This window comes from Pristis pectinata, chromosome 16, assembly GCF_009764475.1.
Source record: "Pristis pectinata isolate sPriPec2 chromosome 16, sPriPec2.1.pri, whole genome shotgun sequence".
Lineage (NCBI taxonomy): Eukaryota > Metazoa > Chordata > Chondrichthyes > Rhinopristiformes > Pristidae > Pristis > Pristis pectinata.
Window position 1 is genome coordinate 12,093,988 of NC_067420.1, and position 18,210 is coordinate 12,112,197.

The 18,210-nt window shown below is 43.3% G+C and overlaps 1 protein-coding gene across 1 annotated transcript in view; it reads right to left on the reverse strand.

The window, feature by feature from the left end:
- fam210b (family with sequence similarity 210 member B) overlaps positions 1-16,991 on the reverse strand; it is a 55,772-nt gene extending 38,781 nt beyond the window's left edge. The window contains exon 1 of the mRNA XM_052031553.1: positions 16,596-16,991. Coding sequence (XP_051887513.1) covers positions 16,596-16,820 — 225 coding nt within the window. The 5' untranslated portion in view covers positions 16,821-16,991. The remainder of the gene's footprint in view (positions 1-16,595) is intronic.
- Between the last annotated feature and the right edge of the window lie 1,219 nt (positions 16,992-18,210).

Below are 18,210 nucleotides of genomic sequence, written 5' to 3' on the forward strand. Positions count from 1 at the left end.
GACAGGGAGGGAGGCAAAAGAGGTGGGGGAGTGGCACTGTTGATCAGAGACAGTGTCACGGCTGCGGAAAAGGTGGACATCATGGAGGGATAGTCTATGGAGTCTCTGTGGGTGGAGGTTAGGAACAGGAAGGGGTCAATAACTTTACTGGGTGTTTTTTTTTATAGGCCGCCCAATAGTAACAGGGATATTGAGGGAAGCAGATCCTAGAAAGGTGTCAGAATAACAGAGTTGTTGTGATGGGGGATTTTAATTTCCCAAACATCGACTGGCATCTCCAGACAGTGAGGGGTTTAGATGGGGAGGAGTTTGTTAAGTGTGTTCAGGAAGGATTTTTGACACAATATGTAGATAGACCTACAAGAGGAAAGGCTGTGCTTGATTTGGTATTGGGAAATGAACCTGGTCAGGTGTCAGTGGGTGAACATTTTGGTGATAGTGATCATAATTCTATCTCCTTTATGTTAGCAATGGAGAGAGATAGGAACAGACAGACTAGAAAGGCGTTTACTTGGAGTAAAGGGAATTATGAGGCTCTCAGGCAAGAAATTGGAAGATTAAATTGGGAATAGATGTTCTCAGGGAAAAGTACGGAAGAAATGTTGCAGATATTCAGGGGATATTTGTGTGGTGTTCTGCATAGGCATGTTCCAATGAGACAGGGGAGTCACGAGAGGATACAGGAACTGTGGTGTTCGAAGGCTATAATAATTCTAGTCAAAAGGAAAAGAAAAGCTTACAAAAGGTTCAGAGAGCTAGGCAATGTTAGAGATCTGGAAGAGTATAAGGCTAATAGAAAGGAGCTTAAGAAGGAGATTAGGAGAGCCAGAAGGGGGCATGAGAAGGCTTTGGTAGACAGGATTAAGGAAAACCCCGAGGCATTCTACAGGTATGTGAAGAGCAAGAGGATAAGATGCGAAAGGATAGGGCCTATCAAGTGCAGCAGTGGGAAAATGGGTATGGATCCGGAAGAAATGGCGGAGGTACTTAATGAATACTTTACGTCAGTATTCACTACGGAAAAAGATCTGGGGGATTGTAGTGGGGACTTGCAGCGGGCTGAAAAGCTTGAGCATGTAGATATTAGGAAAGAGGAGGTGCTGAAACTTTTGGAAAGCATCAAGTTGGATAAGTCACCGGGACCGGATGAGATGTACCGCAGGCTGCTGTGGGAGGCGAGGGAAGAGATTGCGGACCCTCTGACGATGATCTTTGCATCATTGATAGAAACGGGAGAAGTTCTGGAAGATTGGAGCGTTGCAGATGTTGTTTCCTTATTCAAGAAAGGGAGTAGGGATACCCCAGGGAATTATAGACCAGCGAGTCTCACCTCAGTGGTTGGTAAGCTAATGGAAAAGATCCTGAGAGGCAGGATTTATGAACATTTGGAGAGATATAATATGATTAGGAAGAGTCAGCATGGTCAATAGTCAAGGGCAGGTCCTGCCTTACGAGCCTGATTGAATTTTTAGAGGATGTGACTGAACACATCGATGAAGGGAGAGCAGTAGATGTAGTGTATATGGATTTCAGCAAAGCGTTTGATAAGGTACCCCATGCAAGGCTTATTGAGAAAGTAAGGAGGCATGGGATCCAAGGGGGCATTGCAGTGTGGATCCAGAACTGGCTGGCCCACAGAAGGCAAAGAGTGGTTGTTGAAGGGTCGTATTCTGAGTGGAGGTCGGTGACCAGTGGTGTACCTTAGGGATCTGTACTGGGACCTTTGCTCTTTGTGATTTTTATAAACAACCTGGATGAGGAAGTGGAGGGGTGGGTTAGTAAGTCTGCGGATCACACAAAGGTTGGGGGTGTTGTGGATAGTTTGGAGGGCTGTCAGAGGTCACAGAGGGACATAGATAGGATGCAAAGTTTGGCTGAGAAGTGGCAGATGCAGTTCAACCCAGATAAGTGCGAAGTGGTTCATTTTGGTAGGTCAAATATGATGGCAGAATATAGTCTTAATGGTAGGACTCTTGGCAGTGTGGAGGATCAGAGGGATCTTGGGGTCCGAGTCCATAGGATGCTCAAAGTGGCTGCGCAGGTTGACTCTGTGGTTAAGAAGGCATATGGTGTATTGTCCTTCATCAATTGGGGAATTGAATTTAGGAGCCGAGAGGTATTATTGCAGCTATATAGGTCCCTGGTCTGACCCCACTGTGCTCAGTTCTGGTCACCGCACTACAGGAAGGATGTGGAAGCCATAGAAAGGGTGCAGAGGAGATTTACAAGGATGCTGCCTGGAATGCGGAGCATGCCTTATGAAAGCAGGTTGAGGGAACTCGGCCTTTTCTCCTTGGAGCGACAGAGGATGAGTGGGCACCTGATAGAGGTGTATAAGATGAGAGGTATTGATTGGATAGATAGTCAGAGGCTTTTCTGCAGGGCTGAAATGGTGGCCACAAGAGGACATAGGTTTAAGGTGCTGGGGAGTAGGTATAGAGGAGATGTCAGGGGTAAGATTTTTACTCAGAGTGGTGAGTACGTGGAATGGGCTGCCGTCAACGGTGGTGGAGGCGGATACGATAGGGTCTGGAGCTGAGTAAAATAGAGGGCTATGGGTAAGCTTAGTAATTTCTAGGGTAGGGACATGTTCGGCACAGCTTTATGGGCTGAAGGGCCTGAATTGTGCTGTAGTTTTTCTATGTTTCTATGTAATAGCACACCAAAACCAATTATCAAGAATATCTAGATTGTGTTATCAAGGAAAAAATTGCCTCATAGGTAACAAGTCATAGAGGAGAAATGTCAACAAAGCACATGCATAACTGTCACCCAGTGTGACATTTCACAGTGAAGTCAGCCTGTGGAAGGAAAAGGTCAATATTGTGTCACTACAAAAATAATAATAAAACGTAATGTTACATTTTGTTCTAATGCCTTGTTTTATGTACATTACATCCTACCTCCTCCCAAACAATTGGTAATGCTGCTAACCAATCACCTCAACACTGCACGACCCTCCAACAGCAAGATGGGGGGGGGGGGGGGGAAGAGAGAGAGAGAGAGAGACAGAGAGAGACAGAGAGAGACAGAGAGAGAGAGAGAGAGAGAGAGAGAGACAGAGAGAGACAGAGAGAGAGAGAGAGAGAGAGAGAGAGACAGAGACAGAGACAGAGACAGAGAGAGAGAGAGAGAGCAAAATAAAAGAAAGTGAGCCCAGAAAAGTGTCTGTGATCCTAAGAGAGGATTTACTTCCCATGAAGGGAGTGCCACAAAATGTTCACCAGATTCCTGGGATAAAAGCAAGTTGCTGGAGGAACTCAGCAGGTCAGGCAGCAGGTGTGGAGGGAAATGGACAGTTGACATTTCGGGTTGAAGCCCTTCACCCAATCCAGTCCTGATGAAAGAATCAACCCAAAATGTCAACTTCCCTCCACAGATGCTGCCTGACCCACTGAGTTCCTCCAGCAGCTTGTTTTTTGCTCCAGATTCCAGCATCTGCAGTCTCCTGTGTCTCCAGACCCCCGGGATGGTGGCTCTGCCATACAAGGAGGAGTTTGGTTCACTTGGCCCTTGTTCATTAGACTTCAGAGGAGATCTCATCGAAACGTACAAAATTCCCACAGGGCCTGACAGGCAAATGCAGGGAGGATGTTTTACTGGCTGAGAAAGGGGGCCTGGTCTCAGGACACGGGGCAAGACATTCAGCGTGCTGACGAGGAGAGATTTCTTCTGGCGGTGAACTTGTGGAGTTCTCCAGCACAGAACGCTGTGGAAGCCAAGTAACTGAATATTTAAGATCTAGATAGATTTCTAGACAAAAAAAAGACATCAAAGTACGAGGAGAGAGTGGGAATATGATACTGAGAAAGAGGATCAGCCGTGATTGTACTGAATGGCAGAGCAAGCTCTAAGGCCCTATTTATCTATGTTTCTATGAAAATCAAGAGTCATCAAACTGGCAAAATGTGATGGATTTTTCAGCCAATTTACTGCCTGAATAAACCTGCTGGTGCAATGCATGTCTGACAAGCAGGACATTGTAACCTGGAACCAGGAAGCAAACAGAGACAGAACCAGATACCAGTCACCACCCAGCGATATGTGGGAAGTCCAGGATACAAGGTCTAAAATACAGTAGGTTGTGAGCCACGTTAGGCGTCTCTTTCGTGAATAGGTTCACCACTCATTTGGAGGCAGGGCTGCTAGTAGTGAGTTTGGGTACAGGGTAATATTCTGCAATAAACTGATTGTTGACATTTGAAGTGAACTTAGTGAGGACAATGCGTTCACAGTCAACTAAACAGGAATTGTAGGATACCCAGAGAGAAGTGTGGTTCTCACGTTGATAGCTAGCTTCGTGATAAATGTTATGAAAATGTTTCACACAAATGTCATGAAAACTCGACAACATGCCACAAGCAGAAACACAAGGGCAGTTAACCAATGCTTGATCAGAGATGGATTTTAAGGAGTGTCTTAAGAGGAAGAAAGAGAGGCAGACAGACAGAGGCAGACGAATGTAGAGTTCGGGGCCTGGTCAAGTGAACAGGTGGTCACCAATGGCGAAAACATATATAAAAGAAAATCAGGGGCATGCAAGATGCAGGAGTAAGAGCTGCCAGAAATTCATCAACATGATCAGTGGGAAGTCAGGACTGGAAATCAATGGTAAAGTAATGTTGTAGAGCAAGAAAATTTATTTGTGTATCGTGAAAGATGTTATTGTTACTTGACGGACAACCTTTAAGGATGTGTAATCTATACTAAAAATAAATAAAAACTTGTATGCTGGAACATGATCAAAAGAACCTTGTCCTTGAAAGCCTTACATCTGTTTTTGCAATCATGCTGGAATGTAATATTGGTGGGGAGAGGAAACAAGGGTCGTTCATGAGCCGTGTACCTAGTCACAGCAGCTATGGAACTGACCACATGCTGCTCTCATATCGTACAGCCCCCATAAACACTCAGCTCCATTGCCACCCCTCCGGCAAGTATTTGTCACCACACCCCATTCCTTGGCTTCTGAACTGCAGCCAAATGTCTGAACCAATTAGCATTTTCTAAGACTCCAGAACAGATAGTGCAAGGAGGTACAGAGCCTGTTATCAGACACAGTCTGGGCTCTAGTTTGCTTCAGTCCAGAGTTTGAACTCAGCTGCATTTGTAAAACAAAACAGGATTCACTTGGTGCTTATCTTTGGGGTCAAATTCATAGCTCCATGAAGACAAGGGGCGGATAGGGTAGTTTACTTGCTTCAGAGGTAAGAGTATAAAATACAGGAGTTGTCACATCATGACAGTGGTTAGTCACACTTGGAATATTGTGTAGTCGTCCTGGCCACAGAAAGGCCGTGGTAGCAGAAGAGGTTCACCAGGATGTACCATTTCTAGCTTTGATCCACACTTACCAATTTTGAGCAAAGCGGATTTGAAAGGAGGTAGATGGAAGCGGCATCCTGAGAATTAGAAGTTCTTTTGAACATTCAGAATTATTATTTCAGCTTTTCTAGTGCACATTTGGAGAGGGGAGGTGGGGGTCAGCACAGTGGCACATCTCGCACAGCTGCTGCCCCACAGCTCCAGAGAGCCGGGTTCAATCCTGACCTCCAACGCCAACTGTGTGTGGAGTTTGCACGTTCTCCCTGTGACTGGTTTCCTCCCACATCCCAAACTTATGCAGGTTGATGGATGAATTGGCCTCTGCAAATTGCCTACTGTGCATGGGTGATAGCATCTGTGGAGAGTCAATGGGAACGTGCAGAGAATAAAATTGGGTTCACATAGGATTAATGTAAATAGGTGTGCGATGGTTGGTATGGGCTCGGCAGTGGGGGTGGGGGAGTAGGCAAGGGCCTGTTCCTGTATTGCAGGGCTCCACATTTGGCTTTCTCCTTCCTATGCCCTTACCCCCCCACCCCCGGTCTCTACCCTCTCCACATCCCTGCAGCAACCACCCCCCACCCACACACATACAAACAGATTTAAGAAACTGGTGCCATTATAAAGATTAAATACTTTCACCCAGACAAGTTGGAGTCAGAGTCATACAGCACAGAGACAGGCCCGTCAGTCCGACTTGTCCACAGCGACCGAAATCCCTATCTACATCAATCCCATTTTCCTGAGTGTGGATAAACTTGCCCCTCAGGTCTTCCTTAAATCTTTCCAGTCTCGCCTTAAAGTTATGTCCTCTAATTATAGACTTCCCTAGTCTGGGAAAAATAGACCCTACGTATGCCCCTCATAATTTTATAAACCTCTATAGGGTCACTCCTCAGCCTCCTGTGCTCCAGTGAGAACAACCCCAGCTTGTCCAATCTCTCCTTAACTCCATTCCAGGCTACATCCTGCTGAATCTCTTTTGTGACCTTTCTAGTGCTACCACATCCTTTCTATAGTGTGGTGGCTGCACACAAAATTCCAAGTATGACTGACCAACGTCTTGTACACCTGCAGCACCATGTCCCATGAAGGCAAGCAAACTAAACGCCTTCTTCACCACCCTATCCACCTGTGATGCCATTTTCAGGGAGATATGAACTTGAACCTCAAAGTCCTCTGTACATCAATGCGTGTAAAGTCCCCATTGTTTACTGTACCGGTCCAGCCAGTATTAGACAACTCAAAATGCATTACCTCACACTTGTCTGGATTGAATTCCACCCGTCACCACTCCGCCCAACTTTCCAGTTGATCCATGTCCCTCTGTGTGCTTAAGCAAACCATCCTCACTCTCTGCAACTCCACCAATCTTCATGTTGTCAGCAACTTATCAGAGCACAGACATTCTCATTCAAGTTATTTATATTTATGACAAGCAACAAAGATCACAGCACCGATCCCTGGCACTGATCAAGTGCAAAACTAATTGTTTAAACATTCTGTTGCTTTCTAAATTTCGTTTACTGGTTGCTTTAGGGTCAGGGCTGGCTTCCGCCAGCTGGAAAGAACTGGTACCAGGAAGCACAAATAAAAATGAAAAACTGCGACTTTCACAGGTGAGCGGACCCACGTACAATGACAGGGAGGAAGCATTTTGTTTGTATTATCACAACCTCAATCTTAAAAGACAGGCAGGCAGTTTTTGCAAGTGACATATAACCACAACACAAAACAACAAAGACTTTGGTGAAATGCAGCTGTGCTATCCCTTCACCACAGAGATGCAGCTGGAGCACTACAGCTTTCAATCTGTGTTTGTAAAACTTTAAATTAGTTTCCTGCTTTAGCATCTAATTTCCCCAAAGTGGCCTCATTCACCTTCATTGTCACCAGTGACAGATTAGCCTCTGTTACAACACAAGGTCGATGAGCTAATCTGTTGTGTCACAGCTTCCCCCCATCCCACGCCCACACACATTACCCACCCCCAGACACATAACTGCCTTACATTTCCACACACCCACAGAAACTTACCATACATTTCCAATGCCCACACACATTCCCCACCTCAGTCCTGCCCCACCTTCTAAAAAGGGCAAAACCCTCCCCTGACACCAATGAGCATCCACCCACACAGCTGAGTGCTAAAGTTAGGTCATACCCTCTCACCTCCAGAGAACCTGTTAGCAGCCTGGGCAGTTCTGGTCCCAGAGAAACTGTTTGCATTGAAGACAAAACCTAAATGATCTGTTAGCTGCTGTGGTAATTTTGCATGAAATCTGAAACAGACTCAGATTTTTCCCACTGCTCTCCCTCAGGAATTAAAAGTCTTTAATTGTTCACAATTTCAATTGGCTCAAAAGCAAATCCTTCCATGATGGATCAGTCCACTGTACCTGCCTTTCTCCAGTAATTCAGTGATAATGTTGTCTCCCTAATCCATTTATATTGTCACCTTTATTGATCTCCCTTGGTAAACAAAAGGGCCACAACTGTACTTCTCCTAGGGTGAAAACATTCTCGTGATCTACTCTTGATTTGAAACTCAAGAGTTTCAGTATGTGTTCCAAATAATTATCCCTTCACTAAAATTAAAACTTTTATCAACTACCTGCATGATCTGGGGAACTAAATGAGGTCACCTCAAATTCTCCACTTTCTAAAACAGGAAAAGGAAATAATTCCCGGCAACTGAAATTCCAGTCCCCAATTTTCACTTTTGGCGCTGATGTCTCTTCATCATCTATATAGTCTTTCACCAACAGTTCGAGACATTTAACAAAGGTACAAGCAGTAAATCTACTCTGAACAAATATACTTCATTTGTTCCATAAGATTAATTACTCACAGAACAGAGGAAGCATACTTAGATAAGGGCAGGCTGATCAGACTGTTAAGATCATTAAAGATAAAAGGTTAAGATAAAGACAAAATATCTTTTCAATGGAAAAAGATCTTACATTTTAGAAGTGTGCTTTCATCTGAAGGCAGACTTATTCAGTTACGAAAGTGGGATGCCCTGTACTGTACTGATTTAAAGTCAGATAAAGCATAAGATCCTGGAAGATATTCATTAGTTCATATTTAAGCTGTGACATGGTTAGTACTGATTGTATCATCATATGCTCCTCTGTTTGGAAACCTACAGAGATTCCTACAGCATAACACACAGAACTTGCACTTAACGACAGCCATGAGACAAGCAGTTATAGTCATTAGATTCAGATTCCTTTTGGAATCTAAAACATCTTTTCTACATGCAGGACAAGTCAGTCTCCAGGGTATATCGTACCAATCACTGCAAATAGATCTACTAAGTCTTTGGGTGTTACAATGCCACTACTTTCAAGCTTATTCAATTAACAGCCTCTATTAGTCTCCAGAGTGACTCACAAATTGATCTCTGCATTCAGCAAAACTAATCCCATGCCTTTACCTTACCCAGAAGTAAATATGCCACGAGCATTTCCTTACTGTCCAGATGCAACTCAGAATAGTTTCATTCACTGCAAATGGACTTTAAAATTAAAAGAAGACATGTACAGTCAGCAATAAACATTTATTTTCCATTTTCTATCAAAGCCATGCCAGGAAGCTATCCAGCAGTTTATCCATATTCATTAAAATAGTTCATAAAGAAGTTTTCTTTTCCGAATATATTAGATGTTGAAAGAGTGTTCAAGCTTTGAGAACATGAGCACCAGGTCCATTGGGATGAAGTTACTTCTGATGACTGTTGAGCTAAGCTTTTCTCTCTCTCAGGAGAGGACTTTAAATCCCACTTCAGAAGTTGCAACCTCATGAACACAAAGATCCCATTGTAAGATAGAAATAGATAAGTAGGAGGAGTAGGTCATTGGGCCCTTTCAACACATACCCCTAGGATAATTTAAGACGGGGTGGGGGGGGGGGGGGGAGAAAAACGCAGTTACAAGGACATTACAGAATGAGAGAGTGCCATCATATTGTAAAACAAAAGCAAGTTGTACATTTCTGGCCTTATTCATCATGGGATCTTCATCCTAAGATACCAGATCGACTGTTGGCACATGGCTAATCATCACAGTGGTTGTGACATGTTATTTTTGAAATCCCTGTATATTACTGTATCTAGTTTGATTTATTGCCTTAGCAGCTCTGACATTCTATGTTTCTACAGGCTGTTTGTTAGTGCCAATTACGATTGGTCTTACAAAACTAGTTTTGGAATTTGTATCAAAGCTTCCTTGGTTTATAACCACATTCACAATTGATGTACTCTGAGGCACATGTTAACAAATGAGATGCTTGACGTTCAAAGCTAAATGTTCATGATAAGCATTCATGGTTGGTACAGTTATACAATAAAGCTTCTATTTGTTCTTTGATTCCATAAAGTTCCTGCACACCTTTAAGCACTGCAATGTGTGTCAATTTTATGGGCCTTAACAGGTGCAATTTCATCTTTGGTTAAGTGTTCACAGTTCTAAAGCTATAAAAAACAAAATAGCTTCTTTAGTTACTGCCACCTTTTTTGGAACCCACTGCTTAAACAGTTGTTAATATCAAAGAATCCTTTTTGTCCCCCAGGAGGTTTCCACGGCATCTACTCATATCACAGTGAAGAGAAGTTCATCCACCCTGCTTACTCAGCCTAACTGGTAATTCTATCATTCAGATAGCCAAATGTGAAGGGCCTGACATCAGTTTGCCAGACCTCCTAGTCCATCAAACCGTCGAACAGTATGACTCATAACTTTTCCTCAACTGATTGTTGTGCAGCATTGTAATAAAAAATGGACTTCATAAAAACAGGATGCTCACAATAAATGCATGGTCAGACCATACTATGAACTACTGATACTGCTCCTTTGTTCCACCACCATTCATATACATCCTGTGTTGCTGTCATATTATGTACATTAGATTTATAGATTAGATAGGACATGGAATGCATCTGATATCAAATCGTGAACCCCAGTTCCCTTAACAACTACATTACGTTATTAAATACAAGAAAGCAATTTATAATCGGAACATTAAACTGAAGCTTTGAACCACAATTGTTAAGCACGTTAGTGCAGAAGCCTTCCATGATAGATTGATGTAGACTGTGCAGAAAATACAGAGAAGGAAAACAAAGGATTGGGCAACAGGACTTTCCATCAGACACATAATAATGACAACACAGTGTTGCAATTAGTGTAGTTGCTGCCTCACAGCTCCAGCGACCTGGATTCAATCTTGATCTCCAGTGCACAATCTCCCAGATGCTCTGGTTTCCTCTCACATCCCAAAGATGTGTGGGTTGGTCGGCTAACTGGTCGTTGTAAATTGCCCCTGGTGTGTAGGTGACTAGTAGAATACGTGGGAAGTTAATGGGAATGTGGGGAGAATAAAAAATTGGGATTACTGTAAGTGGGTGCTTGGTCAGGGCAGACTCAGTGGGCCATCAGGCCTGTTTCTGAGCAGTACGACTCCAAGATAATGATGTAAAGCATCAGTTCAGTGTAGATGACCATATGCCAAAAAACATTCAGACAACAAATTTCATCATCTCATTTTACTCCAAGCATGTCAAAAATCCTACGAAAAAGAATGCAAGGACCTCTACATGTGGGAATGTGGCATCCTATTGTTAGCTCATCAAACAACGATACTTCCTTCAAAATCGGTAAATTTTGGTAAATTAGTAAATTGCCAAAATTTACCAATTTAGAGAAAACATACATTTTTTTTCCCTAAAAATCAAACTGAGTGGCCATCTGAGGAAATTGCTCAGCAGGAAACAAGTTTGAGCTGTTTGCTCAACCTCCTGCAGACAACCACAAGGAGAACAAGAAGAAAGATGTCGTGCAAGGAAAATACATTCATGAGAAAAAGCAAGCCCCTGAAAGCTCCATCAACAATGACCACAAACAGCCTTAGTACTTCATGATGAAATAGGCAGACTATAATCCTTTTGCTATCCTACGCAGCCATAGTTTCCTCTACAAGCATTTGAGCTATGGCAAAGGGCAGTCTCAGGATCAGAAGCATTAATTCCTTTAACGATGATTTCCTAGTACTGCAGACACTACACAAATCCCTTCTGGTATTATATCCCTGTTGGTATCAATTATATGATCTTTAATTTTAATGCAGACATTTATCTTAAAAGGAGTTAAAACATTTGTTAAAATGATGGCCAAGGCTCGGTCACATTCAATGCACTGAATACATTCTAGGCACTGCCACCAAATGCAAGCTGTTTGCCACATTGCAAACTAACACCAGACCAGGTTTTCTAACATCCTTTAATCCTGTTATCAGATCAGTTCTATCCAAATGCTGTGCCTCAACCAGCAGTCCTCTGCCAGAATCCAAAGCAGGTTCATTCTCAAACTTATTCCTTGACCTCTCAAGACAATCCCAGTGGTAATGAATCAGGTCACACACAACAGTAAGGAGATTCTCTTGCTGAATGTGTAAAAGCTCATCCAGTGTGTCTTTTCATCTTCACTACACAGCCACAGTTTTGTTCATCAAGAGTACAAACTGGTTATTTTGCCTCGATTGCCAGGCTAATACATTTTTTTGCATTCCTATGAACCCATCATCATTCAATTATTTTCAGAACAATCAAGGTAATGAAAGCTATCATGCAACAACCCAGGGTTGGACATATTTGCAGGAAATACATTTCAACCGATGCTGTGATTATTTCCCATGAGAGATCCCAGACCTTCCCATCCAAAGCTGATGTTGTCTCCTAAGCTGCACCATTGAGGGAAAGAATTCTTGCATTTACTTAGCAACTTTCATGTCCTCAGGTTTCCAAAGCCATTCATGTGAAATAAGAGCAGGTGTAGGCCATTCAGCCCCGAGCCTATTCTGATCTTCTACCTCAACATCATTTCTTGCCCTAACCCCTTATCACTTGATTCCCTTAATATTCACAAATCTATACATTTTGAATGCAATCACTAACTGAGCCCCTAGAATAGTGAATTCATTGCCCTCTGAATGAAGAAATTCCTTAAATGTGCTACCTCATTTTTTTGAGATTCTGAACTCTCAAGCCAGGGGAAACATCACCCTGTGAGAATTTTTGTACCTTTCAATGAAGTCACCCCTCATTCTTCTAAACACTACAGAACAGGAGATCAAGCTGACTCAATCTTCCCGCATATGCCATCTCAGGAACACATTTGCTGAATCTTTGCTCACCCCCTTTTGAAATGTAGTTACATTAACATAGTAAATTCAAAATTTGATACGCGCACAGTAAAATCCCTTGACCAAAGCCATAACCCCCAGTTAATCTGTAATCTGTTTTTAAATCAAGTTGGTTGAGAGATGAAAACTGGTCAAGACTCTGAAAAAATACCTCCTACCCTTCTTTAGAAAGGCACTACAGAATTTCTCACGCCCAACTGAGGGGGCTGAGTTAATTTGTGATCTTGTCTGCAAGTTGGTTGCAAAGAAATAACTAGAATTGCTGCAGTTCACACGTAGCTAAAAATGAATCAGCTGGGTAGTTCATACCAGCCATCTACCCTCACGTTAGGCCTTTTACGATTCAAATGTACTCACTTTCCGTGTTTAGCCAAGGCTAAACATCGTACCTTTACCCAGCCCAGCTATATAACTGCTCCAACTAGATCATGCAAGAAACAGATTTTCAGGCAATTCAATCCTCACAGCAATGTCTACACACATTTCTCTCTGACATTAAAATACTTCCATTCATACAGTTCATTTCACAACCTCAGGATATCCCAAAGCACGTTATAGCCAATAAAGTTCCCCCTCGATCCACCAAGTAAAGTTCCTAATTTAATGTAGCATAACAGCCAATTTGCATCCAACAGCACTTACAAAAAACAATACGGTACCAACCCGATGCATTTTCCTAGTGATATTCAAGAGACCCAGCAAATCTCGCAGAACTCCCCCTTCGAGCTGTGCCATGGGATCTACCCAATGTCAGATGCGGGACTGAATTTAATGTCTAATCCAAAAGATATCCTGGAGTGCCAGCTCAGGTTGTGTCTTCAGTCCTCTAAACAGAATAAGGACCCACATCATCTTTGACCCTGGTGACAGTGTTGCGACCAAGTAGTGGCTGACACTTTACACTACCACTTTAATATCAAGCTCAGAACCACCGGCTCATTCCCATTATAGCAAAGAACCATACGAAACAACAACAAGGCACTTTTCCACCATGGGGAAGGAAGGGTCAACACGAAACAATGAAGACTTCTGATCTACTTTATTATCTCAAAGTGACCACATACAAAGCTGCATCAGAATATATAGACACAAAAGTAAATGCAAATCAAGAATATCATTCAGGGAAAAAATGAACTTCTTAGCCAGAGCATCAAAACAAAAGCTCTGATGTAAGAAAGTATTATCTTTAAATGGCACATTTCACAGAATGATTATAAACATTCTGATATAATTGCCTGCTTTTTGTTTGTTTGAGTCCTCTCATTAAGCTATTTACTTGACAGTTTAGATCTTCTGTACAAAAAAAAATCAGGTTTTCCGCTGGATGCAGCAAAATACAACTTTTCTCATGGAAGGACTTTGAGGAAACACTATACAGTTGTCAGCACTCAGTTTATAAAAGTGTAGTGTGCAATGCTGTAGGGATTTACATGCTTTAAAAACATACAGTCCTGCCAAGCAACTTATGTTTTCTGCTTCTGCACACGAGAAGCCCCTGGTTCCCAAACAAAATGTCCCACCCAACTGTCTTTTACTTCAGCCTGACAAGGAGGCCAACATAAATACATGGAACCACTCCTGAGCTGGTGACAGGATGTGGGGAAAAAAAACACCCACATTTGAAACGCTCAATTTGTTGATCAGCCACATCAAAATAAGTTGACGGATCCTGCATCATCATTGTCCAAAGGCTGGAAAATAAAATCACGTCTTCACCTCTGCAATGTTCCTATCCTGGGTAGGGGTAGTCTCTGTCACCAGGATCACACTGCCAGCTTGCTCACTGCTGCCCCTGAACTACTGTCCTGCCCTGATATACTGTGCTCATACATCAGGTCAGGATGAGACCAGATCAGCACAGTGGTGCAGCGGTTAGAGACCCGGGTTCAATCCTGATCCCTGGTATTGTCTGTGTGGAGTTTGCATGTTCTCCCTGTGATCGTGTGGGGCTCCTCTGGGTGCTCTGATTTTCTCCTAAATCTCAAAAACATGCAGGCTGGTAGGTTAATTGGCTGGTGTAAATTGCCCCTAGTGTGTAGGGGAATGGTAAAATCTCAGGGGAGTTGACGGGAATGTGAGGAGAGTAAAATAAGATTACTGTTGGATCAGTATTTCCATACTCTATGACTGCAGTCTGCAGTAGGGAGTATGACCAAATGGTGACCTGAAGCCAGGACCCATCAAATTTTCACCCTGCTCTAGATTGAAGTCAACTGCCGCAATCCCATAATACAATGTATTAAGGGCTGCAGGGGGTAATCCAAGCTTCCACTCCGCTGATGCTCACAGGCTGTACTTAGCCTCCAGAGCCCTGCAGCCATTAGTTTAAAGAAACTAATTCATCCCAAGCTGCAGAAGGTTTTGACCCAGAATACCCTGCTCTGGTTTATCCTCCAATCCTGTGTCACCAAGATATAGCACACCACAGCTGACTAATTGTTTCAGTTTAAGCTCTGCCCCCGACCATTATTTTCATGTGACAAGGGAGATCAATTTCACGGGCCACAAGTTTCACATGGAACTACCCGTCCTTGGTTAAATTATTTCATTCAGAATTCTCAATACAAAAGACACTGAAAATCTGGGGCAGCAAAAATGAATGAGCAAGTCATATAAATAGGAGCAAAAAGCCATCAATGTATTTTGTCAAAGAAAAAGGAGGAACTCATTATGTTACTTTGTCACTGGAGCACAGATTTTCCTTTTAGTAATAATGTGACAGATTGTGAAGTCCCTTGTGTATTATGTTACCTGGAATTATAACAGCATTTGATGACCAGATTACTCTCTCAAGATACTAGTCAACTTACTGATTTTCTCGTCAAATTATACAGTTTAATGAATTGCTTATCATCAGATGAATAAAAAGCACCAGCCCTCTATGTCAAATATGAATCATACTGTTTCCAGAAAATGAAGTTCTGTACTTTAATCCCCTTAGTACTTCATGTTTTCATCTTGCTCATGTTACCCAGGGATAAGGAATCTTTGCTGGTCTGTACATATCTGATCTGCCATCCTTCAGTTATTGAGCTCACTACCATTTTATTCAGTGCATTTCTTTCCCATTGTATTATCTATAAACTCTAGGATCTTAAATGAGTTTTAGATAACCTTTGTACCTAAGCACCACATTTCATTATCATAAAGCAAAAAGCTGCACTATACTGTAGTTGGAAAGTTTCCCATAATTAGACGGTGGTTTACAAGGAAATACCCCTCATTTTTCTGCTGTAAGGAATTAATGCAAAGAATATGATTTTCATGCGCAGATGTACTACAGACATTCTAGTCACCTACAGCTGATACTTATTTCAGAAAATCTTCTGAAAACAATCTGAAATTCTAGATACTAAAGCACACGATATTATATAATAAAATAGTTTAAATATCTTTTTTAAATATTATATCGCTTGTAATGCTACTATTTTCCAATATGGTGCAAACAATGTTTGTGGGTTTGTTGTATTTTTTTTCCTTCTGTAAAGAGTTTGGTTCTACTTTGAAACAATGAGGTGCAGTGAACTAAACCACACCTTGACATGCAAACGATCTCAGCAAGCACACCTCTCTATTCAGCTTTTCTTCAGGCTACTCAACTGACGGACTGTGGAGGGATTAGAGAGATGTCCCCAGATTTATCCGTGCGCCTCTTCCAAATCGCTAAAACACATAACTCACCGTCTCCCTGTTGACCTTGGACCAGCTAATGCGCAACACTTGACAACTAATAAATACCATGCCGAGAACTCAGCTGAACCATTTTCATGTTTTTTTTTGCCTTTTGTTGCTTAACACTATTTTTAAAGCAGCCAAAAGCGAGGAGCACGAAGCAAACTGGACATCGTTGGAAGCACATGTTTGACTTCTGCTCAATGATCGATGCGGCCGCATTTGCAAAATAAAAACACAAACTTTCCACCCTAGGGTTCATATGTTAAGCAAAGAGCTTGACACCCTTTTCTATGCTTAGTGGTCAGCAAAACCACAGCCCAATACACAGGCGGCGGCGTCATTATAGCGAGAGCCTTGCAAGGATTATGATCCGAAGGTTACGCCGCTTTTCTCACCGTGCACAGTCCTCTCAATGCACCGAGGCGAGCGTCCGGCCATCTGTCCGTGGCTGCACAGCCCGGTGTCTGGGTGCGGGCTCGCCGGCTGTTGTGATCCCCTCTGGCGGTGCCGGGTCCCTTCCTGACAGCTGCGCCGATCCCCCAGGCGCGGGCTCCTCTCCCAAAACACTTATGCAACAACGTCAGGCTCTGCCTGGACTGCAGGAGAAAGTGTGGGGGCATTGCTGCCTGCTGCCCTGTTACGGACAAACACGCACACAAGTGCTGCTTCAGCCCAGCCCCTTTCCTCGGTGCGGACACAACAGCAGCCCCGTTCCCAGGGAGCGATCGGGACGCGGCGGCGGCGGCGGCGGCGACGGCGGACTGTTGCGCTCTCTCCCGTTCCCCCTCTCTCAGTGCACCGCCACCGCTCCGCGTGATTCAGCTGTTGTCAGTTTCACACCAGCCCCGCCTCCTCCCCCTCCTTCCCCCACCTCAGAGAAATCGGCAGCCAGCTGCACCATTGGCCGGGATCTCTGCTGATTGACGTGGGCACGTTTCATGGCAAACTCCCGACCAAGGCACCGACAGAGTCGGTAACAAAAGTACAAGTCAGCCGATGCATTTACATTCCGTGCACCGAATCTGCATTAACTGCTTACTTACTGTTAAGGCCCCCGAACAGTAAGCGTCTGGGAATGCAAATCCGCAAGTATCGCAGTGTTTACGCAACAAGAGCACGGCATTTACCTTGGAAATAAAGGACAATTGGTCCCGTCACGGCCCAGATTGAAGTGCAACAAAAGCTTTCTTGCTAGAAGAATCTGCACCACAGGTCACGAACCTCTTGCACAGAACATAATAGTCTCCAGGAATGAAATCAACTACATTTATTTTTCCCGCTTCGGATCTGTCACTCTACTTTCCTGCGTGTTAATAGAAGGGGTGATAACTTCATCCAGTTGCTGCAACTAGGTCATTTGTTCGGGTTGCATCCTTGATCCAGCTCATTGAATAGAAACAATACGGCTTCTAGTTCACCAAAACACCATTCAGGCATCTGAGGAAAAGTGTAGTGGGAGTGCCAGACCACAAAGCAGACATCACGCTCATGGTCAACAGAGCAGCAGTGATCCCGTCCTCCTGTACTCTTCAGAGATATGGACAATCTTTTGTAGGTACCTCAAAGCAGTAGATACTTACCACCAACATTGCCTCCCATAAATTCCTCCAAACAGATTGGCAATCAGTGTCCTCCGTCGGGTCAATGTGTTCAGTTTCAAGGGTTGATCTCGCACTAGCTTCAGTGGGCCCAGGTTTTCATATCGTCCACATAACCTGATACCTATCCCCCTAAATGGGTACTCCACACTGAGCTGCATCACAGTACGAAATTTCCAGCAGGAAAAAGAAAACACTACAAGGATATCCTCAAAGCCTCCTTGAAAAAAAAGTATGATCCCTCACCTGACCCCATTCAAATCGTTAGAGAAGCTTTGGAAAGGCACAACACATCCTGAGTCTTCCTAAAGATAGCACGTGTAGTCTCTGAGCACAAATAGCAGGAGTGCAGGACAATCCAAACCAAATCTGTCCCACACTACATCCCCAGTAGGAGGCAGCATCTGTGGAT